General features: G+C 43.9%; 1 protein-coding gene across 1 annotated transcript in view; it reads right to left on the reverse strand.

Annotated features, from left to right (window-relative positions):
* The window catches only part of EZH2 (enhancer of zeste 2 polycomb repressive complex 2 subunit), a gene marked incomplete in the record, with an annotated part of 2261448 nt that overhangs the window by 1155238 nt on the left and 1079469 nt on the right, over positions 1-26741 (reverse strand). The window contains 2 exon segments of the mRNA XM_044064800.1: positions 6888-6932; positions 7077-7168. Coding sequence (XP_043920735.1) covers positions 6888-6932; positions 7077-7168 — 137 coding nt within the window.

Raw genomic sequence — 26741 nt, forward strand, 5'->3', positions numbered from 1 at the left:
CAAATAGTACATCCTTTTGTAAAGGAGCATCTAGTAGTTTAGCTTTAACATGATCAGGCAAGCTTTGTTCCCTAAGCCAGGCATGTCTACGAATGACTGATCCTGTAACAGCAGCTCTACTTGAGGCCTCTAAGGCATCATAGCCACATTGTAAGGTGTGTTTACCCACTTGTTCTGCACTATGCATCATATAGTGCAATTCCTTCAAATCTGGTTGTTCAGGTTGAGACATTTTATTTCTTAATTGTGATAAGAGAAACTGCTGATATTTAAGCATATGGAACTGACAATAAGGCCCTCATGGCTAGGGTGGCCGAGGTGTATACCCTTTTTTCCCCACCTTTCTATGGATCTAGATTCTCTTTCGGAAGGTAGTGGATTCTTGGCAGTAGAGGCTTTCATTCCCTTGGGGCCCTGAGAAATAGTTTCAGGGTCAGCATTGTGGCTTTTGAAAAGAAATTGGTGAGAGTTAGGAACTCTGTAGTACCTTATCAGGTTTAACTGGGGCCGGAGGCAGGGAATCCAGGTTAAGACAAGCCTCCGAGTAAACCTCATCAAGTATGTCCAAGACAGGAGGTATAGCCAGAGGTCTGTGTTGAGGTAACAAAAGAAATTCCCTAAGCTTTTTCTTGGAATCAGAAAAATCTTGGCCTTCCCAATGGAAGTGTTCCCTCAAGGTGTGCAAGGTTTCCCCAAAAGAAAAATCCTCTGGGGGAGATACAGAAGGAATGGACTGTTCTTCATCAGAATCTTCATAAGGGGAGTACGAGTGTTCCTCTACATCAGAATGTTCTGAGAAAATGGAGCCCTGTTCAGAAGAGGGAGAATCTTCTTCCACTCTGGGTCTCTTGTCTGGAGGGGGTTGGGAACCCCTGATAAGAGTAATTAAATTCTCAGCCATTTTAAGCATCTGCTTTTTAGGCATGGGGCCTGGGGATGGGCCCTGAGCAACAGGCCTCTTGGGATGCATGGCTGATTTGGACTTAGTAAAGGCCTTAATGGAAAAGGAAGATGAGGGTCTAAAGACACCCTGGGTGGAAGTGGACCTGTCCACATTAGGAGGCTCAACACTCACAGTGGCTTCGGTGGTTGAAGTCTGAGTAAGGGCCGAGGCACCTGCGGTCTTGGTTACAGAAGACACCGCCAAGGAAGTGTCGTCGGTAGTCAGGGGCTGCATAGGCGTCTCACTGAGAACCGGACCACGTGCTGCCGGTTAAGGCGTGGTGTCGGTGGAGACCGCGGACCTCACGTGTCGGCCCCTGTCCTTGCGTTTTTGGACAAAACGGTAGTCGGAGTCTCCGACGATATTTTATAATCAAAGGCTTTACCAAAATAATGTTGGGCGAACTCCGCCCAACGCTTAATAGTGCGTTTATTGAAAGTAGCGCAAAAGCGACAGCCCGAGATGTCGTGGTCTGGGCCTAAACAAGGTATGCAGAGGGAATGGAAATCCTTATGCGGTATTTGCTTCCCACAAGAAATACAATTGTTAACTTTGTCTGACATCGGTCTGAGGCAAGAAAAGTTTCCCCAACGGGGTACTTGGCTTTAAAGAAGACTTCGGTTTCCAATTTTTCGTAAATTCAGGAGCTGACCGACCGGCACTTGCGAACTGCTTCTGCTTCGGGCACCGCGCAGCAAAAAAGACTGAAGAATATGGTGTTGGCTGTGTCTTATATACCCCTGTCGCACTGACGTCAGGAAAGAAAGTGACAACAACCGACACCGGACCTAGACTTTGGAATTCGGCCGACCGAGGATCCGCCTGATGGCAGAAAACCCATATGTGATTACTGCAGCTGTATGCACGATGAACATCTGTCTTCGCAGTGGATGAAAAAAAAATAGGTGGGTCCATATTGAAATGAGCTGAAATGGCAGAGGCATGGATCTTAACTGATGAGAAGGATAGCTTTGTCCAGCATCTCAGTTAGGTATTGCAAAATCTGAGGAATATTTGGTACAAGTGAGTCAATTCCCTGCGCTTGGTTCCAAGCACAGAATCTCTTCCATTTTTCTGCATAAGATTTTCTGGTGCTGGGCCTCCTGGCCACCAAAATAACATCCATAACTGCTTTAAAGAGAGATGTGTTCTGAATGATTACATTATCTGCCATGCAGCCAGATTTAGGGTTCCGAGTTGGCTGTGCAGGATCTGATTGTTCTGTTGGGTCAGCAAATGAGGTATTAGGAGGCAATGCTCAGGCTGGGCCTTGAGACAAGCTCTTTAGGACTGGGTACCAGTGCTGGCGTGGCCAGTCTGGGGCAATCAGTATAATTTTTGGCTTCTCGTCTGAACTTTAGGAGTACTTTGGAGAGGAGAGGCAGAGGAGGAAAGGCATATACTGTAAGGGCTTTCCAGCTGAATGAAAGGGCGTCCACTTTCCATGCTTGCTTGCGATAAGTCAGAGTGCAGAATCTCTGTAGCTGGCAGTTGTAAGGGGAGGCGAATAGATCTATGTCTGGGCATCCCCATTTCCCTGCTATGTTAAAGATTTGTGGATCTAGTTTCCACTCGTGAGGATCCATGAGGTTTCTGCATAGTTCATCTGCCAAAGTATTTGTCTTTCCTGGCAGGAATTGTGCTTGCAGATGTACTTGATAAGTCAATGCTGTGTTCCACAAAGTCATGGCTTGCCTGCAGAGGGGGTAGGAATGTGTGCTCCCTTGCTTATGTACCACGTGACTGTAGTATTGTCCGTCTTTATCAGTAGTTGTCCTGGATGAAGTAGGTCCTTGAAGGCTGTCAGGGCATTTTGTATAGCTAGCATCTCTTTTTGATTGATATAAAGATGCATTTGGTTTGTGGGTCATGTGCCCTGAATACATTTTCCGGCCATGTGCACCACCCAGGCATAATCTGATGCATTCGTTATTAGTGTCTGCCTGGCAATGGGTAAGGTGAATGGCTGTCCCTTGTGGTGGTGACAGGCCTGTGCCCACCATTGAAATTCCTGTTGCAGGCAGGGAATGAGGGTAATTACTGTTTCCAGGCTGTGGCAATGTTGAGTCCAAACACTTTTTAAATACCACTGTAGTTTCCTCATATGCAGTCTTGCATATGGAATAAGTAGAATGCAGGATGCCACATAGCCCAGAGCCTGCCTAATTTTTCTTGCAGATAACTGGGTCTTTGTTGCCATGTCTTTGAAGTAAGAAGTCCGATGCCTTTGTTTGTCTGGCGTGAGATAAGCCATCTGGGCAGTTGTATTTAAGCTTGCACCCAGGAATAGTATCTCTTGAGAGGGTACTAGTTTTGATTTCTTTTCTTTTACTGTGTACCCTAGGCAAATTAGTAATCTTTTTACAAACGCCAGATGCTGTAGAAGAATATCTTTATTCTTTGCTTGAATCAGGCAGTTGTCCAAGTAGGGATATATTTGAATTCCTCTTTGTCTGCAAAATGCAATTACTGGTGCCAGGCATTTTGTGAAGACCCTGGGCGCAGTAGATAAGCCAAAGGGCAGTGCAGAGAATTGGTAGTGCATTGAGCCAGCTATGAATCTGAGGTATCCTTCTGCAAGATTGTCTGATTGGGACATGCAGGTTTGCCTCTTTGTGGTCCAAAGTTACAAGCCAAGCCTTCTTGTCCAGCATGGGCAGAAGCTGCTGTAGAGTCAACATTTTGAATTTTGGGACATCCAGAAAAGTATTTTGAGTAGACAGGTCCAGAATTGGTCTCCAGGCTTTGTCCTTTCTTGGTACTAAGAAAAGTCTTGAGTAAAATCCTTGTCCCTGCTCTTGTTGTGGCACTGGCTGAATAGCCCCCATGTCCATGAAAGAAGAAACTTGGTTTTGTGCCTCTGCCATTGATTGCGTGGCAGGTCTGGCGTACCTTTTGCCTTTGGAGGGGTGTGAAAGTGGAACCTGTAGCCCTGAGAGACTATATGTAAGACCCATTTGTCCTGGGTGATCTTGTGCCAGTTTTGTGAAAAAAGTGCTAGCATTCCCCCTAAGGGTGCTGCCACAAAAGTGCTTGGCATTGGCAGAAGGAAGTCATTGGGACTGTTTCCTATATGGCTGTGATTTGTCTTCTCCTCTTTTGGAGGTAGAAGCACCCCATTGTTTGGGCCTGTAAGAGCCCTGGGGCTGTTGCCTGCCTCTAGGGCATCTGAAGCTGCCTCTTTATGGTCTGTCTGATACTGGAAAGGACCAATTCTTAGAGGGCCAGTTCCTGCTAAATCTGGGTGGCTGTACCTGTAAGAAATCCTTTACTGTCTGCATAGATTTTGCCTTATCCTCCATTTTCTTCAACACCTCTTCTGCCTTAACACCAAACAAAGTATCATGCTGTAATGGAGCATCCAATAATTTTGCTTTAACATGATCAGGAAGATTCTGTTCCTTTAACCTTTAAGCATGCCTTCTAATAACAGAACCTGTAACAGCGGCCCTGCACGAGGCCTCCAGTGAATCATAGCCACATTGCAAAGTATGTTTTCCCACTTGTTCAGCTGCATGCAATAAATCCTGCAAATCTTTGTTCCCAGAACATTCAGAATTTGTCAACATTTTTTTGTTTTAACAAAGACATTAAGTATTGCTGATATCTGAGCATATGAAATTGATAATTTAAAGCCCTTACAGCCAAGGTAGCAGAAGTGTAAACTTTTTTCCCTCATCTGTCCAAAGCCCTAGAATCTCTATCTGAGGGGACAGGGTTTTTGGCAGAATCAGCCTTGACTCCTTTGGGACCCTGTGAGATAGTTTCTGGGTCATCAGCAGGGTTTTTGTTTTTGTAAAGAAATTTATGGGAGTCTGGGACCCTGTAGTATTTGTCCGGCTTAACAGCGGCAGGAGGTAGAGTGTCTGGAGACAGGCTGGACTCTGAGAAAACATCTACTATGTCTAGAACAGGGGGAATAGCAAGAGGTCTGTGCTGAGGAAATAAAATAAAGTCTCTAAGTCTTTTCTTAGAATCGGAATAATCCTGGCTCTCCCAATGGAAATGCTCAGTCATGGTATGCAGAGTTTCCCCAAATTAATAGTCCTCAGGAGGAGAAGCTGAAGGAATAGAATCTTCAGCATCAGAATCCTCATAGGGAGGAACAGAATATCCCGGATTAGAAGAGGAATCGGAGGAAATGGAAACCTGATCAGAGGAATCATATTCAGTGTCTTGCCTAGGCCTCTTATCAAGAGGGGGATGGGAACCCCTGATCAAAGTAATTAGGTCTTCGGCCATTTTGAGCATCTGTTTCTTAGGCATAGAAGTCTGTCCTGGAGAATGCTGTACTGGTTTCCTTGTCTTTAAAACTGTTTTAGACTGTCTTGGATGCTGAAGTAGGCTTTATATAAAGTTGTGTAGGTCTGAAGACACCCTCAGAAGCAGATACCTGCTCAGCGGCTCCGGACCCATCTGAGGGATTAATTTCCGAAGGGCCAATACCTTGAGTATCCAGAGGCCTAAGCTGTCTCCACATGGGAGTTGGAGGCGGCCTCTGGCTCTGAGGCGTGGGAGTCAGGGGCTGCGAAAGCGCCTCACTGAGCACCGGCGACTGGCCTAGAAGAGGCTTCGTCGGTTTTGGACCGCGGACGCTTGTCCTTGTCTTTATCCTTGCATTTTTTATGAATTAAGGTCGGTTGTTCCGACGGCATTATGTAGTTAAACCTTCTGCCAAAATAATGAAAAGCAAAACTGTACCAACGCTTAATAGTGCATTGGTTAAATCTAGCACAAAACCGACAACTAGCAACGCCGTGGTCAGGGCCTAGGCAAGGAATACAGTAAGAGTGGAAATCCTTATGAGGTATTTGCTTCCCACAAGAAATACAATTGTTAGCTTGTTCTGACATCGTCTGGAGCAAGAAAAAAGTTTCCCCAACGGGGTACTTAGCTTTATTGAAGACTTCGGATCTGAAATTCGATTTCAAAAATCTCAGGAGTCAGCCGACCGGCACTTGTGAACTGCTTTTGCTTCAGTCACCGCGAGACAAGAAAGACTGGAGAAAATGGCGTCGGCTGCATCTTTTATACCCCTGGCGCACTGATGTCAGGGAAGAGGTGACAGCAACAGACGCCGGACCAGGACTTTGGAATTCAGGCCGACTGCGGGTAGCCTGCCAGCAGGATAACCCAAGTGTAATGACTGCAACAGTGAAACACGATGAACATCATTGAGAAATGAAGCTATGAAATAATGACAGATATTGAGTTTTAGACTTCATATCCTTCAGAAAATGCATGCCAACACAAAACCTGTTTTTCTAGCAAATATCTAAGTTTATAAGATCAAAATTTAAACTCTATCCCTATTTTTAGCCATTGTACCCCATTTTTGCCTTTCTTCAGACTTCTTGCTTTAAAAGGTTGGTAGGTATGGTGAGTGGGTATTGTCTCATCACTCCTCTTTCCTCAGTCAGTGGTTCATTCAGCACCTGGGTCACTAACTGAACCAAAGTCATGAGTCACAGTCAGGGCTTCGTCCTTCTGTGCCACAGAGCCAGCACATTTCACAATGTTTGACAGAGTACCTAGAAAAGCTACTGCCCAAAATTTGCTCACCTGCCTGACTCTCACTGATCATAAATATAGCTGAAGTAACAAAGATTAAAGATACCTGTTAACTACATAATTCTCCTGAGGCTATTGGACTTAATCAACTACATTTTATTAGAAATTCAGTCAGAGACATCAGGTGCTAAAGTCAGCAGGGCTATGAGTGTTCAAGAACAGTTGCACAGCTATAATTCAGTGCTTGTTATATGTAAACGAGCAGATACATCATATAAAATATTTAATTCATGAAATAAAGAATCAGACATGTACCTAGAAATGAGTAGTGTTAAAAACAATTTCCTTTGTAGCCTTTCAAGCAAAATAGTAAACAAACATCAGCATACCTTTCAAATGTTGTAGCCATACTGTTATTAAATATGGTACTTACATTTTGGAATTTTGGAAACCGATGAACTTCACAGATTTTCAATTCCTTTAATAGACGTAAAAAAAACAAAAAAAAAAAAACCTATCACCCAGTAACCATTATCAGACATAAAAATACTGCATTGTTTTATGTTCTGTGTGGGGAACATCTATCACTCAACTTACAAATAAAACAATAATAACGTCTTACCAAATGTAGATAACAATCTGGGCCACAAGGTTTGGTTTCCAGTGCCGTTTCATTATTCTTCCTTTTATAAGTATTTGGAGTTGCATGAAATGCTGTTGTGAAAAAAATTGTATTTATGTATAAAAAGAACAGGAAAAGTAACTAGTAATACTATTTGTCATAAGGTCTAATTTTTTAGTTAAAAATCAACGTATATTTATGGACAACCATAATTACATAATAAAAGGATCACAGTAGGTGTGTGTCACAATAACTACAGATTAATGCTGAAGGAAGCCAGAACAGCAAGTCATACACATTTCTTGTATCCATTGCACAAAAAGTAGCTAAAAGCATAACACAGCAAGATGTAATTTCAAGATTTAACTGGGGAACATGTAGGTCAATAACCAATTATTTCCATTTAGATTTTGATATATCAATTACGTACAAAACTAGTTAAAGACTGATGAAATTTAACAAACTTGCTTGGATCTAGGGTTACACATCTTTTAATATGTCCAAAGTAGAACAATATTTACTGAACTAGGACAGTCTATAGGACATAGCATACCTTCAATCAAGGCAAAATACTTTTTTCACTTTACTGAACGAAGAGAGCCTACAGCATGATTTTAGTTATGTCTGACATTTCATATATTAAAGCATTAACAGTATCATATCTTTCTACATTGGAAAGAGGAACATTAGAAATATTCCTACTAAAATACAACAATGTTGCATTGTTCATGTGGTTTTGAAGCACAGCTTCCAAAACCAAGATTGCCCTGACATCAGTGGATCAGGGTTACTAGCCCAGTGCCACCCATCAGCACAAAACAGCACAGGAAGTTCATGTCTTAAGGGCCTTCCTGTTAAACAGATTGAAGCAAGTGTGTCAGGTTTAAAACAGCTGCAGTACAATTGTATACTGTGCTTACCATAATGGTATATACTTAAGTTACAGTCAACATTTGGTGTTACCTACCTTCTGAGCTGGATTGGTCTGACTGGCAATCCAGAACTGCCCCCCACCCCCACTACAAGAAAACACTCTTCTAGCTCCTGCAATGGTACAGATGTAGGTGTTACACGACTCCCATATAAAACCATTGCTGGAATGCAGTCTCTTCAGAACAAGACAAATGTCACCTCAAATACAATACGGGTCATGTTCTTGTGGTAGACATATCTGCTGCCCTCATACCAGAGCACTAAGCTAATAATGACAAGAAACTATGTCCCTTAACTTCATACAACTGCACCAAAAAAGAGGGAAGTGGATAGCTTTAAGGTTTCCAGTATCCTCTCTTCAAAGATCTAGTCTTATGGAAAGTAGCACTACATTATTTTCTCTGAAGAAAATCAGTTAACATTAAGACAGCAAACAGTTCATTGTTATTCATGAGACATGGGCAGTTACAGGATCCCCTGATGCACAGCCATACTAAACTCTGTTTTACCCCTAAACCGAACTTAGCCCTCATTGCCTCTTCTAAAATATCTTGAGTACAGACATTACTGCAGAAGTAGCTGCTGCTCCAGGGGAATGCGCTCTGAATGGGCACGCCAAAGGTTTAGTGAGTTTGCCATAACAAAAGGCAAGCCTAGTTTCTTTAAAAGAGAAGAATAGTTGCTGTGTTAACCTGAAAATGCAAGTCTCATCAGTATAATCTCCAAGGAGAAATACAAGGTATGAAATACTCACATTCGTAAAGTTTGGAAAGACCAGAAACTGAAAGCTCAAATTCAGGAAGACAGCAGAAACAATTACCATGAAAGATACTCATTTTTTGTCTTATTCTCATTATAGATTACTATTTAAGGAGGGCTGCATTCAACTCAACTATTAAGCAAGAGGGTTTCCTTGAAATATATTTCATGTCAGCCAAATTCGCTGGCTTGAAATGCCACACTCCCTTAATACAGGATTTAACAAGATGGCTGCATTGTGAAAAAAAAAAACTGCAGAAACCTGCAGGCTGACAAATGAATAACAAAAACAGAAAGGTGCCAAAGACTGAAAAATCTGTTTTTGACAATGTTTCCTGGTTGTTGGTCTGTTACCTTATGTGGCAATCATTAATATCCAGTTTCCAAAAACAACCATTTTGAATTAGAATTACAATCGTCCATACTGAAAAGATGAGAAATGTGAAGCAAGGATAAAGCACTTTGCCTAGCTTGCTAAGTTACCAGTGTATCATGTAACAGCAGTAGCCAAAGTGGAAGTGATGCAAATTTGTTCACAACAAAAACATTTGTCTTGACTAAGCTAGAGCTTTAAAGTTCTGAATCGCTGAAAATGAGGAAATGCATACAGAAGATCTTCAGATGGAAAAGATTTAAAGGCTGAAAACTTACTGCTGAGATGCATAGCAAACAGTTGTACCCTGAGCATGCCCTGCTGCTGCACAATTTGGTTAACTATCATGGGGGTCAAGGTGCTACTCATAAGCTGGGTATAACTGTCTAGTGAGGAACTCTGTCAAGATTTAACCGAACTGGAAAATGTACTGCTAACAGAGGGTAGCACTGAACACTCCAGTTCCAATTATGAAGCGCCTCATCACAGAGCCAAGTTAATTTTTTGCTCTCCTCATGGAGCTGAAAGGAATTACAGCCCTCTTTTTTGCTTTTATACCACACTACTATATAGTAATGCCTGCAATGATTTGAAGATGGCAAGACACAAAGTTGTCAAGAAATGTTGTCAAAACTCTAGAGATTGTTCTAATTTTCTTCAAGATAATGCAGAGACCTTTCTTGACATGTTCAGTAACCCTACTTTGACAGGCTGTTGAAGTGTGATCCACAACACAATCTGATAAATCTGTTATATGTTGAAAAAAGGCAAGAAACATTTTTTTTTTTTGCTAAGGGTGTTGGGACTTCCCCACAAGAGAAATCCTCTTCTTAATGACTGTATAAATGGGACTACTCTCTAGGGAATCTGTGAATTAGCTCCAAATTGTTCGAATCCCAGTGAGGCCTTTTCATACAAGTCCTGCAAAAAGGATTAGAAGGATGTATGACAGCATATAATCTATATGATGAAGTACTGTTTTGCTGTGAATGCAGACTGAAGAAATGCATGCCATCAGATTTTTGGCTCTCCAATTGCTTCTCTTGGGGCAGGAAAATTTTCAGAGCAGAGTCTATGTGCTGGACACAGGAAGGATTTCCTAAAAATCACAGTAACCTTCATAGAATTAGGCTTACTGCAGCCACATGCAGTGCAGCAGTAGTTCAGAACTGAGCTACTACAGGATGGAAATTTAAATAAGGAAAAATGGTGGTGTCTCTTAAATGTATGCAAGCACCAAGTTAAGAGCAGACCAAAATGTAGAGTTCAAAACTGGACGCATAAATCAGCAACTTGAAACCTTAAATGGTTTTGTGACATGGACTTAAAGCTCTAAAACAGTGGAGTAAAATTTTACTAATTTACAAAAATCAAAGAAATTTTATATCATGAAATTATCGTTTCAATAAAAGTTTATTACAAAGTACTTCAAAGCGTATTACAATAGTGCTTAAACAAGGATATTTACCACCAAGTGGAAAATATTTGACTTAAAGTTTAACTTCAGTTTTAAGCTACAGTAAATTCTGCAATGATCTCTGTTCTAAATGGTATGCCTTTATATGACTGCAAGGAATATATAATAATTGTGTAAAATCTTACCATAATGACAGACGTCCTTCTCTTCACTGTTGCAGTATTCATTACACAAGGATAGCCACCCTCCAGTGCTCTTAAGGAAGGAGCAGATTATCCTCTAGTTCTTTACCTAGAGAATCAGTGCTTAAAGCTGCCAGCAAGATCCTTGGAGCAGTAGAAACTCCAAAGGTTAAGACACAGAACTGAAAATGCCATGATGATCCAGAGAAGCGTAAAAACCTACTGCAGCTGGGATGGATGGGGATGTGCAATTTCATGTCCAGGTTAATAATGAAGGCTTGAGACAGAATAAGTGGGAACAGAGTTTTGAGGGCCAGCATGTGGAAAGTGGGTACTCTTAGAAAGTTACTGAGATGGAGCAGGTTGAGGATGGGGTTTCTAGCATCCCTCACTCCTGAGCACCAGGAACAACCTGGAATAAAATCCTTTTCCTGTTTGGTTTTTGGGAACACTTTGGATGGTCCCTTGGTTCATTAGTTCTGACAGAACCTCTGGGAAGAAAGATATTTGCTCCTTGGGAGGTTAAGGGATGCCCCTGAAGAAGGGTATGTGATCCTACACTATAAAGTACCCTCTTTGAACAACAGAGAGGACCCAGGTGTCTTAGGTTATGTTTTCCCACACTGGTAAGGACAGGAGAAAGCACTGGGGATGTGGGTGAGAGGGGGGAAACATTCTAAGAGAGGATGGCTTGTCTGGAAAGGGACACTTAGGTGGCAAAGTTACCGGAGGGGCCCTAGGCTGCTGTGGTCTCCTGTCACTCATTTTTTGTTCTGGTGTACGTGACGTGAATGCCTACACAAAAACACAGGTTTTGCAGGATAATTTCTTTGGAACGGGGGAACTGGGGAAACAGATATGTTTTGATTCCTGCAATCCCTTACCCTTTTTCCTGCAATGATATGAAGAAGTTAGCAGCTGCAGGGCCAAACAAAGCACAACTGTCCAAAGGCGCATCCACAGGTTTGGCTTTTATGTTCTCAGGTAAAGGCTGGAGTCTCAGCCAACACGATCTTCTTAATACTGGTTCATAGATTAGTACTAAGCGAACTGCCCTTGTGAGCCATTTTAAGCCTAGCCAATTATCCCTTGTGAGACTCAAACCCTGCACCTTGTGTTTGTAAGGCAAACACCTTAACAATTAGGCCACCCTCCCAACCCTACACATTTACAGCTGCTCTGGTGGAAGCCTCTGCAGAATCATAGCTGCATTTTATGAAGTGGCGTGCTACTTGAGAAGATGCACCAAGCAAAGTAGTCAGGGTTTTATTTTCTGAGTGAGGTAGGTCTGCAATTACCTGTGAAAGTTGGAATATGAGCTCAAGCAAATCTGGTCATGAGTGCTTGGTAGTTAATGGCCCCAAACGCTAGAGTGGCAGATGTGTGCACCTTTTTGCCTATTCTATCCAGGCTCCTGCTATCCTTATCTGATGGTAGGAAGGCAGAGGAGGACAGCAATCTACACGGCTTGTCAGAAGCTACAGAAACAACAGAGGGGTCCACAGAAGGGCATTTGCAGAGAAAGTTTCAGTCTTCTGAGATCTTTTAGAAGCGATCTGGCTTCCTGGGAGTGGGTGGGAATCTGGTGCCTGTGAATCTGAGGCAAAAACATCGAGAAGGGCAGGCAGGACAGAGGGAATGGAAGATTGGCTAGGCGATTCCACCTGTATCAACTCCTAGCATCATTTTTGTACTTCAGATACTTGGGCACTATCCCATTTAAAATGGTCTCTCATTTGAGCTAGAGTTTCTCCAAAGGAAAGGTCTTCCATAGGTGAACCTGTTCCATTGGATTCCTTTTTTGGGGAGGCATAATCCATCAGCAAGGGGATCTGTGAAGAGTAGGTCAGAGATTCCTCCCCTGAAGATGTCTCATCCTCTGAAGAATACTCTTCCCTAGTCCTTTTAAGTGGAGAGGCAGTACTGGGAGAGAGACAGAGCTGTAAAACCTGGAGGAGGTATAACGGAGATAAGGGCATTGAAAAGGCCCCGACTGAATTGTTGCCAGTTGCTAGCAGGTTCTTTTGGTGGGGACAAGTGTTTTTTTTCCCTTTTGCATGCAAGTCTGCCCTATGTAGGGTGGGAGGCCCCCATGTAGGCCTACATTCTAACAGGTCGGAATCTACCTCTTCCCTAACAAGGAAATGAGGAATCCACCTAGGGTCTTCTGTTATGAGCCATGGTGCTCCTCGGCCTCTGCGGATGTGCTTATGCTCAGATCCAAGGTAGCCTGGACGTCAGGCTCGGCCTGTGAATCTGAGCTGTGAACCTTGAGTGTCTCCAGGCTCTTCTCTGGCTCGAGAGAGACATTGGTATCCAGAGGCACAGCAAAAGGTTCAGGCCTTTGCTTTTTGGCCTTCCACTTCAACAATGACTTGTCCTCAGGCCCCGAAGATCCCTCCCATAGCACATTTTTAGCAGCTTTAAGCACGGATTCTCCAGGTGGATAGCTAAAGAAGATAACCTACTCCTTAAGGGCACTGGAGGTGGCTATTCTTGTGTAATGAATACTGCAACAGACAAACAGAAGGACATATAAAGTTACATCATCAACAAATGTTATTTTACTAATAACTGTATTTAAAATTTTGAGAAAAATCAATAGAAATAACATCTGAAAAGTAGATAAGTGACAAAGTATAATAATAAAAGATGCAGGAATGAGAATCTTTGATTTGCACCTATTTTAATGTCAACTGATATAGCAGCTACACCATTAAAAATACAGAAGCATTTGATTACAACAGTTTATTAGTTATTCATTTTCTTTAATGGCTTTCGGCATATCTGTCACTCTCTCTTCGCCTAGCCAATTGCAAAATTTCTTCCCCATCACTGGGTCAAAGGGTCAATCTCAGGGAGCCTTCATTTGGACAGCCATTAACTGTGGTCGAAGGGTTTTCTGCTTAGCCCTACAGACACCCAGCTAGCAGAGTCAAACGGGGACATGGAGTGGGCTGTCTGCCCTGGTCGTCCTTGACCTCCACAAGGGACTTTCCATCAAGCAGCTCCTCTCCTCAAGCACAGGAAGTGGTTTCTCCAGTCTCCCCCAGAGAAACTGTGCTTTTGAGTTCCCAGAACACCTGCTAGCTCTTCACCCCATCTCACGAGGGGCCAACACACTATACTCCAGTCTTCACTCTCCCTACCTGTTTCTTCTATTGCAAAGGCTCCATTCCTCTATACTATGCAGCCAGGCCAATATTTATGCAATTAAGAAAAATGCATTTTAAAAAGGAATCTAATCTACTTGGTCATAGCCCTTTGACACAATTAACTGGAAACAGAGAAATTAATTTTGGTATTACGGTAAGTGCCTATCAAAACTGTACTTGCTACCGTAATATCCTCTGGAAACTCAGTCTTTTTAATTTCTCCAAATCTTCTGGGCGTCTAATACCATGACGGGAATGGACCCTATTTACAAGTCAAAGCATGACCAAAGTTTAATTAATTAGTATTGTTTCAATGATTGATGTCAACCAGAAGTGTTCTATGCAGCACCCATAATGTGCCCTATAATGACTCATCCTGCAGTTCGTATGGAGTTACATGCATCGGTAACCTATCTAAATACGATTGTAGATTCTTTATAAGACCCATTTGCCCCTCCTACTACTACTGGACCTGTCTTGGTATCTTTCGTCCACAATGCATTCTTTTCTCCCTGTAAATCCTGATATTTTCTGACTTTGCATCTCTCTCTCTCTGTATGCAAGACACTGTAGTCACAGGGTGTAGCAATTTCAATGACCACATGCTACTTTTGTCTTTTCATGAATACTCTGGCTTTCGCGCATCTACCTTTTAAACTGTTGGTAGTGGGTGATCCCATGTGATGTAGACCATCATTTTCTATGATGCTTTGTGGCTAATGTTTCCAGTGTTTTTCAGCTACTTCAATATTGTAATGTTTGCACAAATCCCAGTGCAACAATCTTGCCACATTATTATATCTTTCAGTATACAGTCCTCCTGCTATTAGTATGTCACAACCAGCAACAAGGTGTGCAACTGTTTCCAATTCTGTTTTACAAAACCTACACTTATTTCTCCCATATGTTCAATGAACTTTGTAAACCACAGTGTATGTAGTCCACTGTCTTGGGCTGCCATTATTAACCTTTCATCCTTTGGTTTGAATTCACCTCTCCTTAACAATTCCTGCTTTCAATGTTGATCAACATGAATTTCTTCCAGGAGTTTTCTATACTTTTAACTATATTTATGCATTTTCCACATTTCTTGCCTTCTCATCTGATCCTTGACCTTATATTCTTTCTTTTGTTTTTTTTTCTTGGCACATTCAGTTGCTGCCTGATTTTTATCTACTGGTTTAATTTCCATTCCCACTTGACACTGATATGCTTATGCTAGACTAAGAAGGGAAGTCATCTTAGATTTATTCTCCTCATGTTTCAAAACTTTCACTATGTTTGGGTCTTGTGAGGCCAGCAAATATGTATGCAGTTCCACGACTGCGGATCTACACATGTAATCAATTTCAAGGAGGCCCATACCTCCTTCGGAAAGTACAGTTTTGTACCTACCATAAATGTAGATGTTCGAGTGTTCACCATGCTGCAGTCATCACACTTGGGTTATCCTGTCGTCAGGCGGTCCCGCAGTCGGCCGGAATTCCAAAGTCTTGGTCCGGTGTCGGTTGCTGTCGCCTCTTCCCTGACGTCAGTGCGCCAGGGGTATATATAATGCAACAGACGCCATTTTCTTCAGTTTTTCTTGCCCCAGATGTCAGGTGCCCCAAAAAGGTGGTCAGAATTACTACCAAATGGAGTGAACACTGCACAAACACAAAATCTCTTCAGCTATAAGCAAATACATCAGTAAGGCATAGAAGAGATTTTGCCAGTAGATCAGAGGGGATGGAGGGAGGGTAACCTGGACTGCAGCAGGGTGAACACTCGAACATCTACATTTATGGTAGGTACAAAATTGTACTATGTTCATCATGTTACCCTGCTGCAGTAATCATACTTGGGTTGAATCCCAAAGCTAAGGTAGGGGGGGAGGTATCATAGAGGGTTAGTGGAGGCAATCAGGCCCTGCAGAACTGCAGTGGCGAAGCCCACCCTGGACTTAGAGTAAAGAGGTAGGTGATAGTGTTTGGTAAAGGTGTGTACTGAACTCCAAGTTGCAGCTTCTAAAATTTCCTTGGTTGGAACCCGAGAAAGGCTGTAGAGGTAGCTGTTGCCCTGGTAGAGTGGGATCTAATGGTAGCAGGAACTGGTTTCCCATGATGGGTATAGCAGAACCATATGCAGTGACTTATCCATTTAGAAATGGTTTGCTTAGATATAGCCTTCCCTTGAAAAGCTGTAGCATAGGATACAAAGAGCTGATCAGTTTTTCTGAAAGACTTAGTTTTGTCCAAGTAGTAACGAAGCTACCTGTGAATGTCCAAGGAATGCAGGAGTCTCACCTTTGTTCTGTGGATTGGGGAAGAAGGTGGGTAAGTGGATGGTTTGATTTAAAGCTACACTAGAAACCACCCTAGGCATAAAGGAAGGATTAGTTCGTAGAGAAACTCTGTCTTGATGAAAAATGAGGAAAGGTTCCACTGCCATTAGTGCCTGTAGCTCTGAGCCTCTCCTAGCTGAAGTTATTGCTAGGAGCAGGGTACTCTTCCATGATAGGAACTGAAGATCTGCAGAGAAAGCTGGTTCAAAGGGAGGTAGCGTTAGTTTTTTCCAGAACAAAGTTGAGGTCCCATGTTGGTGTAGGAGCTCTCCTGGGTGGTCTAATGTTTTTAGCCCCTCTGAGGAACTGCCTTAGAAGAGGATGTGAAAATAAAGGTGGATCCGTGTTGTAGTGTGCTGAAATAGCTGAAGCATGGATTTTAATTGAGGAAAAGGAAAGTCCTTTGTGCAACATCTCAGCTAAATACTGTAGAATGTGAGGCATGAGAGGCTGAATTGTGTCTTGGCCTTTAGCTTGGTTCCAGGCACAAAATCTTTTCCATTTGTCCGAATAAGACTTCCTGGTGCTTGGCCTCCTGGCTTCCAGAATAACATACAGAACTGCTTGTGAAAGAGGAGCTGGTTGGATGTTTAGTTGATTTGCCATGCAGCCAGATTTAAAGTTTTGAGCTGGCTGTGAAGAATCTGTTTGTTTTGTTGTGTGAGCAAATGGGGTATTTGAGGCAATATCCATGGTGGGCTGTGGGCCATATATTTCAATAGCGGGTACCAGTGCTGGCATGGCCAGTCTGGGGCTATGAGAATCAGTCGTGGTCTCTCCTTTTTGACCTTCAGAAGAACTTTTGTGAGGAGAGGTAATGGAGGGAAGGCATATGCTGTCAAGTTTTTCCAACAGAAAGAGAGAGTCCACTTTCCAAGCTTGATGGTGAAATGTCCTTGTACAAAATTTTGTCAGTTGGTAGTTTTGAGGACTGGCAAACAGATCTATGTTTGGAAGGCCCCATTTTTGAGTTATCATTGCAAATATCTGTGGGTCTAGTTTCCACTCGTGGGGATCTTTGAGGTTTCTGCTGAGGTCGTCTGCCAATGTGTTCTTCTGTCCTGGCAGGAATTGAGCTTGTAACTGGACTTGGTAGGCCAGAGCTGTGTTCCATAAGATCATTGCTTGCCTGCATAGAAGGTAGGAATGTGTACCCCCTTGTTTATGTACCACATGACTGTGGTGTTGTCAGTCTTTATTGCAAGTTGTCCTGGATGTAATAGATCCTTGAAGGCTGTCAGAGCTTTCTGTACAGCTAGCATCTCTTTTGATTTATGTGCAGATTTCTTTGATCTGCAGTCCATAGGCCTTGAATGCATTGCCCTGCCATGTGTGCCCCCCAGGCGTAGTCTGAAGCATCTGTTGTGATAGTTTGCCTGGCTGGGGGCAAGGTGAAAGGCTGACCCTTGCTGAGGTGACATGCCTGTGACCACCATAGAAATTCCTGTTGTAGGCAGGGAATGAGAGATATCATTGTGTCCAAGCTGTGGCTGTGTTGAGACCATACGCTTTTTAGGTACCACTGTAATTTCCTCATATGCAGCTTTGCAAATGGTATTATTAGAATGCAAGATGCCATGAAGCCCAAAGCCTGCAGAATTTTTCTTGCAGTTAATTGGGTCTTTGTTGCCACGGTCTTGAAATATTGAGTTAGTTGTAGTTGCTTGTCTGGCGTAAGATAAGTCCTTCTGGGCCGTTGTATTCAAGCTGGCACCCAGGAATGTCATTTTTTGTGAGGGTACTAGGTTTTGACTTCTTTTCGTTTACTGTGTACCCCAGGCAGTTTAGTAGATGCTTTACAAAGGCCAGATGATGTAAGAGAATGTCTTTGCTTTCTGCTTGGATGAGGCAGTCGTCCAGGTATGGATATATTTGAATTCCTCTGTCTGCAGTATGCAATTACTGGTGCCAGGCATTTTGTGAAAACTCTGGGCGCAGTAGATAAGCCAAAGGGCAGTGCAGAGAATTGGTAATGGGTTGAACCTGCAATGAAACTGAGGTATCTTCTGCAACTTTGTCTGATAGGGACATGCAGGTATGCCTCCTTGAGGTCCAACGTTACTGGCCATGCTTCCTTGCCCAACATGGGAAGTAGCTGCTGTAGTGTTAGCATCTTGAATTTGGGTACTTGTAAGTGTTTAGGATTGAAAGGTCCAGAATTGGTCTCCAGGCATTGTCCTTTCTGGGCACTAGAAAGAGTCTTGAGTAAAATCCTTGGCCTTGCTCTCGAGTAGGTACCAGCTGAATGGCTCTCATGTCCATGAGAGCTGTAATTTGCTTTTGTGCCTCTGCCCATTGATTTTGTGGCAGGTTTGCATTCCTCTTTTCATTGGCAAGGTGTGGAAGTGGAATCTGTATCCTCGTGAAATTATGTCTAGGACCCATTTGTCCTTTGTGACAATGTGCCAGTTGTTTGCAAAAAGTGCGAGTTTTCCCCCCAAGGGGGCTGCCAAGAGAGTATTGCTTGGCCAGATGAGGTGCAAGTCATTGAGTTTGCCTTCTGGTGGATTGAGACCTGTCTTCTCCTCGCTTCTGTGTTGTAGTGCCCCATTGGCGAGTTTTATACTGGGCTTGTGGTTGTCCTCTGCCCCTTGGGTGTCTGTATTTACCCCTCTGCGGTCTGTCAGTGGCTGGAAAGGACCAATTTTTTGTTGGCCAGTTTCTGCTGAAGCGAGGGGGTTGTACTTGTAGGAAATCTTTGACTGCATAGATTTTGCCTTATCTTCCATTTTCTTTAAAACTTCTTCTGCTTTAACTCCAAAAAGAACATCCTGCTGTAAGGGAGCATCTAGTAGTTTTGCTTTAACATGATCAGGCAGAGTTTGTTCCTTTAACCAAGCATGCCTACGTATAACAGACCCAGTGACAGCTGCTCTGCAGGAGGCCTCCAAAAAATCAAACCCACATTGTAAGGTATGTTTGCCCATCTGCTCAGTGGCGTGCAACAGATCCTGTACTTCTTTCAATTCAGTTTGTTGAGGGAGAGTGGTTATTCTTTGTTTTAACTGAGAGATTAGAAATTGCTGATACTTAAGCATTTGAAATTGACAATTCAGTGCCCTCATAGCTAGTGTGGCTGAGGTGTAAACCTTTTTCCTCCCACCTGTCTAGTGCTCTGGAATCCCTCTGAGAAGGTACTGGGTTTTTAGCCATAGAAGCCTTAGCCCCCTTGGGACCCTGGGAGATGGTCTCTGGGTCAGCTACTGGGCATTTGTAAAGAAATTTGTGGGAATCAGGCACTCTGTAGTATGTCAGGCTTAGCTGGAGCAGGAGGTAGAGAGTCTGGGTTGAAACTGGATTCTAAATAGACATCATCCACAATGTCCAAAACTGGTGGGATGGCAAGTGGTCTGTGTTGGGGGAGTAAAAGAAACTCTGAGCCTTTTCTTTGAATCAGAGTAGTCCTGACCTTCCCAGTGCAAATGTTCCCTCAGTGTGTAAAAAGTTTCCCCAAAGGAGTAGTCTTCAGGAGGAGAAGCTGAGGGAATAGAGTCCTCAGCATCAGAATCTTCATAAGGAGAGAAGGAATAGTCTTGGTCCTCAGAGGAGTCTGAAGAAATGGACATTTGCTCAGAGGAAGCATAATCTTCCTCTTGTCTAGGCCTTTTGTCAGGAGGGGGCTGTGAACCCATGATTAAAGAAATCAAATCTTCAGCCATTTTGAGCATCTGTTTCTTAGGCATAGGGCCTTGAACAGGAGACTGAAGTGCAGTCCTTTTAGATTTAGAAGGCGTCTTCAACTTAGAAAACGTTTGAATGGTAAGAGTCGTCAGTCTGACAACGCCTTCCGAAACAGATGGCATTTCTGAAGCACCGACGTCTTTAGAAGCAAAGTCGTCGGAAGGGCCTGAAGTAAAAGGCTGCGTCGGCCTGGTACATTCCGTCAAAATTTCCGCAGCGGTCTCGGTTTCCAGATCTGCAGTAGTCAGGGGCTGCGTCGGAGCCTCACTGAGGACCAGAGAACTGGATCAGCCGAGGCCTCGGAATCTGGCTTAGACCTGGGCTGTCTGTCCTTATCCCTGCATTTTTTGTGCATGCCGGTAGTCGGTTGCTCCGACGGCATGGTGTAGTTAAATTTCCTACCGAAGTAGTGTCGTGCGAAATCAAAGCATCTTTTAATAGTATGCTTATTAAACTTAGCACAAAACCGACAAGAAGTGACGTTGTGGTCTGGGCCTAGGCAAGGTATGCAAAAAGAATGAAAATCCTTATGAGGTATTTACTTCCCACAAGAAATACAATTATTAACTTTTTCTGCCATCGGTCTGAGGCAAGAAAAGTTTCCCCAACGGGGTACTTAGCTTTATAGAAGACTTCGGTCTGAAATTCGAATTCGAAAATCTCAGGAGTCTGCCGACCGGCACTTGCGAACTGCTTCTGCTTCGGGCACCGCGCGGCAAGAAAGACTGAAGAAATTGGCGTCGGTTGCATTATATATACCCCTGGCGCACTGACGTCAGGGAAGAGGCGACAGCAACCGACGCCGGACCAAGACTTTGGAATTCCGGCCGACTGCGGGACCGCCTGACGACAGGATAACTCAAGTGTGATGACTGCAGCAGGGTAACACGATGAACATCAGGGAATATATATCATCTTGGTATGCATGATTTTTATAAATCATCTAATGAGCATGAAGCATCCTTCTTGTTTTCTGGTCTAATCTATCCAGCACCTTTTGGAGTCAGCCAATCACTCTAAAACTGTAAGTTAGGACAGGAAGAGCAAAGTGGTTTACAGCTTGAACTTTGTTCCTAGTTGTCAACACTGTTTTCAAGATTAATTTAAATCTTCTAAAATATTTCTTGAGTTTTATTCGCATTTGTTCAGGTTTTATCGTTTATCCTTCATCAGTTCCCAAATATTTATACACTCCCTCCTGCTCAAGTTCTTTTATATCACATTCTTTTCCCAAACTGATGTTTTCTTGGTGCTGCAGCTTTCCTGCTTTAAGGTTGCTTTTGCACATTTATCAAGACCACATGACATTCTTAACTGAAAAAGTCTGGACTACTTTTCGGTTCCTCATCTGATTAGCTAAACAGTTTTAAATCAACAACAGAGAGAAGATGAGAAGTCTTAATGACCTAATCTGTTAAGCAGACAGCTTAATGGGTTAAGGGAAAGGCAAAAGAGCAGCAGTAACAGAGAGTCACTGGAATATCCTCCTTTGCATCGTTATCCCTGGAATAATTTGTCCTTTACCATGGCTTAAATGCAAAGTGGTTTGACACTTTCATGGTCAGTGTGATGTAGTTTTAGTGCAGAGTGTATCTTACACATTTTTAAGTACTCTTATCCATGAATATGGGATGCTGTCAAATGCTTTTTTGTAGTCTATCCATGCCATACTTACATTCGTCCCTCTTTTACAATTCTCCACTATGACTAACAAACCACCCTTTGTTCAATGACTTTCTTTTATTACCCTTTTGTTCTATTGCCATAACGGAGTTTTCTTCTAAATGACTATAAACTCTGTCAGCATCAATTCCAGTGTACAGTTTATACATCGTTGGAAGGCAAGTTATTGGTCTATAGATTTTAGGATAGCTTGCAGGTTCACTCTTAATCAGGAGCCATGCTGGTGTTTGTTCGGGGTGAGCGTATAAGTAAACAGCTCTTACAGCTAAATCTTCATGGAAAAATGTTAATACTTTTAGCCAGAAGTTAGGTACTGCATCTGGGCCTACGGTTTTCCAATTAGAGGCTTTTTTAACTTTGTTTCAAACTCTCTGGCCATTACTTCATCTCATTTCATATCATGTACATTTGAACTTCTTATTCTTTCTTTTACTTCTTCTATCCATTTAGAATCTTTATGTTCCACAGGCGCTTCATAAATATTTCTCCATAATGCATCGATTTCTTCTTTCTTTGGTGGTCTTTCAATTCCTTTTACTTTGTTTTAAAATTCTCTATAAAGCTTTTTGGGGTCATCAATAAATTGCTTATTTTGCACTTTTCCTTTATACTTATCTATGTATCTTCTAAGTTTTTCTGTCTGTGCTGACATTTTTAATTTATTATTTCCGATAGTGCATGATAAATCCTGATCAGTTATACTGCGCATTGCTTTTATCACGTCTATTTTTCTGAGCACTTTGTTGATCTGTTCCTTCTACTATACTCTAACAGTGACACCTGTTCTTAAATACTTCATAATTTTCCCTAAGCAAAACTTCCATGACGGCATTTGATTTTTCCCCATCCTTTCCCTTACTACCCTGTTCTTGTGGTAGGACTTTATCTGCTATTAATTTGGCTGCACAGTAATGTATCCTATTTACTTCTGTTATATCGTAAGAATCTCTATGGACAGTCCTAATTACAGTGTTCATTGTTTTATCAAACTTCTAACTTTTTGTGTTTTATTGACCTTCTGCAGTCTATTTCCTTCACTGATCTTAATATGTCTATCGATCTCTATTAAATCAACCAACTCTTCCCTTAGATCATTTTCTTATAAACTGAGGGCACATTCTTTGTTCTCCATTTCCTGTGGGCAATCTACAGAAAGTTCCAGAGCTTTTTCCTGTGCCACATTCTCTTCAGATTCAACCTGTGTCATCCATTGCTCTTTCGTATGGGAACTCACTGGCTTATCACTCCATGACATTGACTGTGCCAGAGTTGCCACAGTTTCCTGTTCTTTCCCTTGCTGTATAGCTCCAGCCAAACCTTTGTACTGGTTTTCCTATGGGAGGCTCCAAAGTATGTTCATATGTCAACTGATTTTCTACACTAAAACCTTCACTGTGCAGGTAATCCATAATTAGAAGTTATGTACTCACCATAACGTTCCATCTGAGTAGGTGTATTCATTTGTCTGCAACCTGTGAGACCTGTGGGTTATGGATCCGATATCGGATCCGAACCGGCATAGTTTCCAGCTATGGATCCAAGCTCTCAGCTCCTCCCCTCACCCATAATGCCCTGCTCTACCCTCATGACCTCAGATCGAGTTTGCCAAAGCAACAATACCCTCAAAAGGGTAACCAGTAATATGCAGGACACTGAAAGGCCAGGGGGATAGGAGGGCGGGTTGGTTGCAGACAAATGAATACACCTACTCAGATGGAACGTTATGGTGAGTACATAACTTCTAAATCTGAAGTAGGATATTCATTTGTCTGCAACCTGTGGGACAGAGTCCCCAGCTACCTGAATCTTGGGCGGCCATCATGGAAGGATATTCGAGCACCATGAGCCAAAGGATGCTCTACCCCTGGATGCAAGATCCAACTTATAGTGAGAAATAAATGTATGAGACGAAGCCCACGTGGCTGCTGCACAAATATCATCCAGAGGAATCCTAGCCTTGAAGGCTGCTGAGGTAGATACTGACCGGGTTGAATGGGCATGAACACCCTCCGGTGCGGGCCTTCCTGACGCCTGATAAGCCAATAAAATGCACTGTGAAATCCAGCGGGACAGAGAAACTTTGGAAATTGGCTTGCCCAAATTGAATTTTGCAAAGGAAATAAACAGCTGGTCGGATTGCCTATGACCAGCTGTCCTGTTGAGATAAAATCTTAGTTGCCTGTGAACATCTAGTGAGTGTAGCCTATATTCACCTTTGTTTTCATACTTAGGGAAGAAAACAGGGAGGTTAATAGATTGATTGATGTTTGCTTCAGAAGCGATTTTAGGAAGGAAGGACGGGTTGGTCCTGAGGGAGACACGGTCCGGATAAAAACCAAGTAAAGAGGTTTAGCTGATAAAGCTTGAAGTTCAGAAACTCTCTTGGCTGATGTAATGGCTACCAAAAGGCTGTCTTGTAAGACAAGAATTTGAGGTCCACTGTAGCCGGGCTCGAAGGGGAGCGGTCAAGGCCTGTAGGACCAGAGAAAGGTCCCAAGGAGGAACTGCTTGCTTAATAGGGGCCTGAGAAGGAAAGTACCCTTAAGAAAGGTTTTGCACAATTTGGCTGACATAAGAGGATTAGACTCTTGACCAATGTGATAGTGAGAAATTGCCGCCAGTTGAACTTTGACTGTGGAACTGCTGGCACCATCATTAAAGAGAGAGGTTAGAAAATCAAGCACTACGGGGAGAGGAACCGTGAAGGGATCTAGGCCTTGCCGCTCCGCCCACACGGAGAAAGCGTTTCCATTTGCTTCGTAAACCTTTCTAGTGGCTGGTTTATGAGCCGCCACCAAAATAGCCTTTACCGGTGAAGAGATACCGGAGTCCTTATCAAGAGTGGAACTGGAGCAGCCAAGCGGTCAGCTTCAGGCTGTCCAGGTTCGGAGGAGGAATGCAGGATGGATGGGATATCAGATCCGGAATAGGATCTAGAATCCAAGGAGGATTCACAGAGTGAGACCTTAGGAAGGGAACCAGATCTGTCGAGGCCAGAACGGAGCAATGAGAATCATTCTGCAACCCACCCGAGAGGCTTTCTGAAGAACTTGCAGCATCAGAGGCAAGGGTGGATAGGCATACAGAAGACCGGGTGGCCAAGCATGCACCAGAGCGTCTCTTGGGGTACCTCCGGAGGAGGTATCAGAGCGAAAAACTGTCGCACTTGGTGTTTGAGGGAGAGGCAAAAGATCGCATGAAGGGTTCCCCACCGTGCGAATATGCGTTCCGCTACTTGACAATTGAGAGACCACTCGTGGGGTCAGAATGGTGCGACTGAGCTTGTCCGCTAGGATGTTGGACCGACCGGAATGTGCGTTGCTATGAGAAAGCGATTGGTGGAGATTGCCCATTCCCAAACTCTCATGGCTTCTCGACAAAGAGGGTAAGACCTTGTTCCCCCTTGCTTGTTGATGTACCAGACAACAGACATATTGTCCGACTGAATCGCAATTGTTCCCAAGGGAAGAAAGTCCTGAAGTGCTAGCAACGCTAAGAGCACAGCTCTCATCTCTAGAACATTGATATGCAGTAAGGTCTCTGTATCGCTCCACGTGCCTTGGACTGTCCGGAGTGCCCCCACCCGAGGCGGGAGGCGTCCGTGGTCACCGTGGCGAGAGGAGAAGCACAAAATGGGCGACCCTCGTGGAGATCCGGGAGTGGAGCCACCACAAGAGGGACCGCTTGCAAGCCTTGCTGATCGCTATGGGATGATACATGGGAGAGCAAGGTAAGACCACTGTACTAAGAGCGTCCACTGTAGAATGCGCATATTGAGCCTGGCAAGAGGAAGAAGACCTATCGAAGCCATGGACCCTAGAGCCCTCAGGACCAACTCCGCTGGAACAGAACATGAATGGAGAATGGCCCGCACCTGGAGCTGCAGATTCAGAATCCTGTCCGCAGTAAGGAAGGCTCAAACTCCTTGTGTCTAGTCTGGCCCCTATGAAATCTAAGAGCTGAGTGGGTGCCAGGTTGGACTTTTGTATTTATTGTGATGCCCAGAAATGGAGCAAGATGGAGAAAGGAGTCTCACGCCCGAGAAGTAGATGCCTTGTTGGGCGGTAAGGAGCCAGTCGTCCAGGTAGGGAAAGACCTGCACCCCTGAAGCCTCAGGTGGGCCGCTACCACTGCTAGTACTTTGGTAAACACCCTGGGGGCTGTGGTGAGACCAAAGGGAAGGACCCGAACTGGTAGTGACTGGCTCCCAGCCGAAGCGGAGAAACCTCCTGGCGCCTGTCCATTAGTATGTGGTAGTACGTCCTTGAGATCTATCGAGCACATCCAGTGGCACTCTCCCAGAAGGGGAGAATAGATTGTAGAGTGACCATTCGAATTTTTCTTTGGGGACTGCCAGATTTAGAGAGAGAGGTCTAGGATTGGTCTTAGTTCCCCGTCTTTTTGGCACTAAAAGAACCTGGAGTAGAACCCTGATCCGATCTGGTCTGGGGAACGGGCTGGATGGCTCTTTTCTCTAGCAGATGGCCAATTTCTAAAGCGGCCTCCCTTTGACCGGGTGGTACGTCTGGGAGGGACTGCATCTTTGGAAGGTGAAGGAAAGGAATGTGATATCCCTGGATATGATATGGAGAACCCAGCGGTCCGATGTTATGGACTCCCATGCCGCTAGGTGCCCAACGTCCCCGACTGCCTCCAGAGTAGAGCAGTCGGGCAGCCCTCAGGGCTGCTGCGGGCCGTTCAGAGAAAGGTTCCCTGGACCCAAGTTTCTGGGAGCCCTCTGCCTCTAGGGCGGCGTCCTCCCTGTCCTCCTCTGCCACGGAAGGACTGGTTGTCCGGAGCAGGCTGGGACTGCTGCGACTTCGGAACCACATCTTCTTCTGACCCTTTTGGTTCCTAGAATAGGGCCTCTGGGGTGCAGAGAAGCGGATTCGACGGCAGACAGCGTCTTCCGTCCTTCTCGCTCTGGGTCAACGTCGCGAACGGTCTTGCCAAACAGAGCAGAACCATCAAAGGCGTCGCAAACGCCTTGAAGGGCTCAGAAAAATCGCAGTGGCGGAGCCAGGCCTGACGCCTAGTGACCAGTCCTGTCCCGCAGCTCTAGCGGCGCCCGTAGCATGGGAGAGTAGCCGCATAGAAGTATTCGTGACTGACCTTAGAGTGGCCATTTTGGTGGAGTGCAGAGCTCTGTCCTCCTCCGA

Source organism: Protopterus annectens, chromosome 3.part0, assembly GCF_019279795.1.
Source record: "Protopterus annectens isolate FY-2018-M chromosome 3.part0, PAN1.0, whole genome shotgun sequence".
NCBI classification, from domain to species: domain Eukaryota; kingdom Metazoa; phylum Chordata; order Ceratodontiformes; family Protopteridae; genus Protopterus; species Protopterus annectens.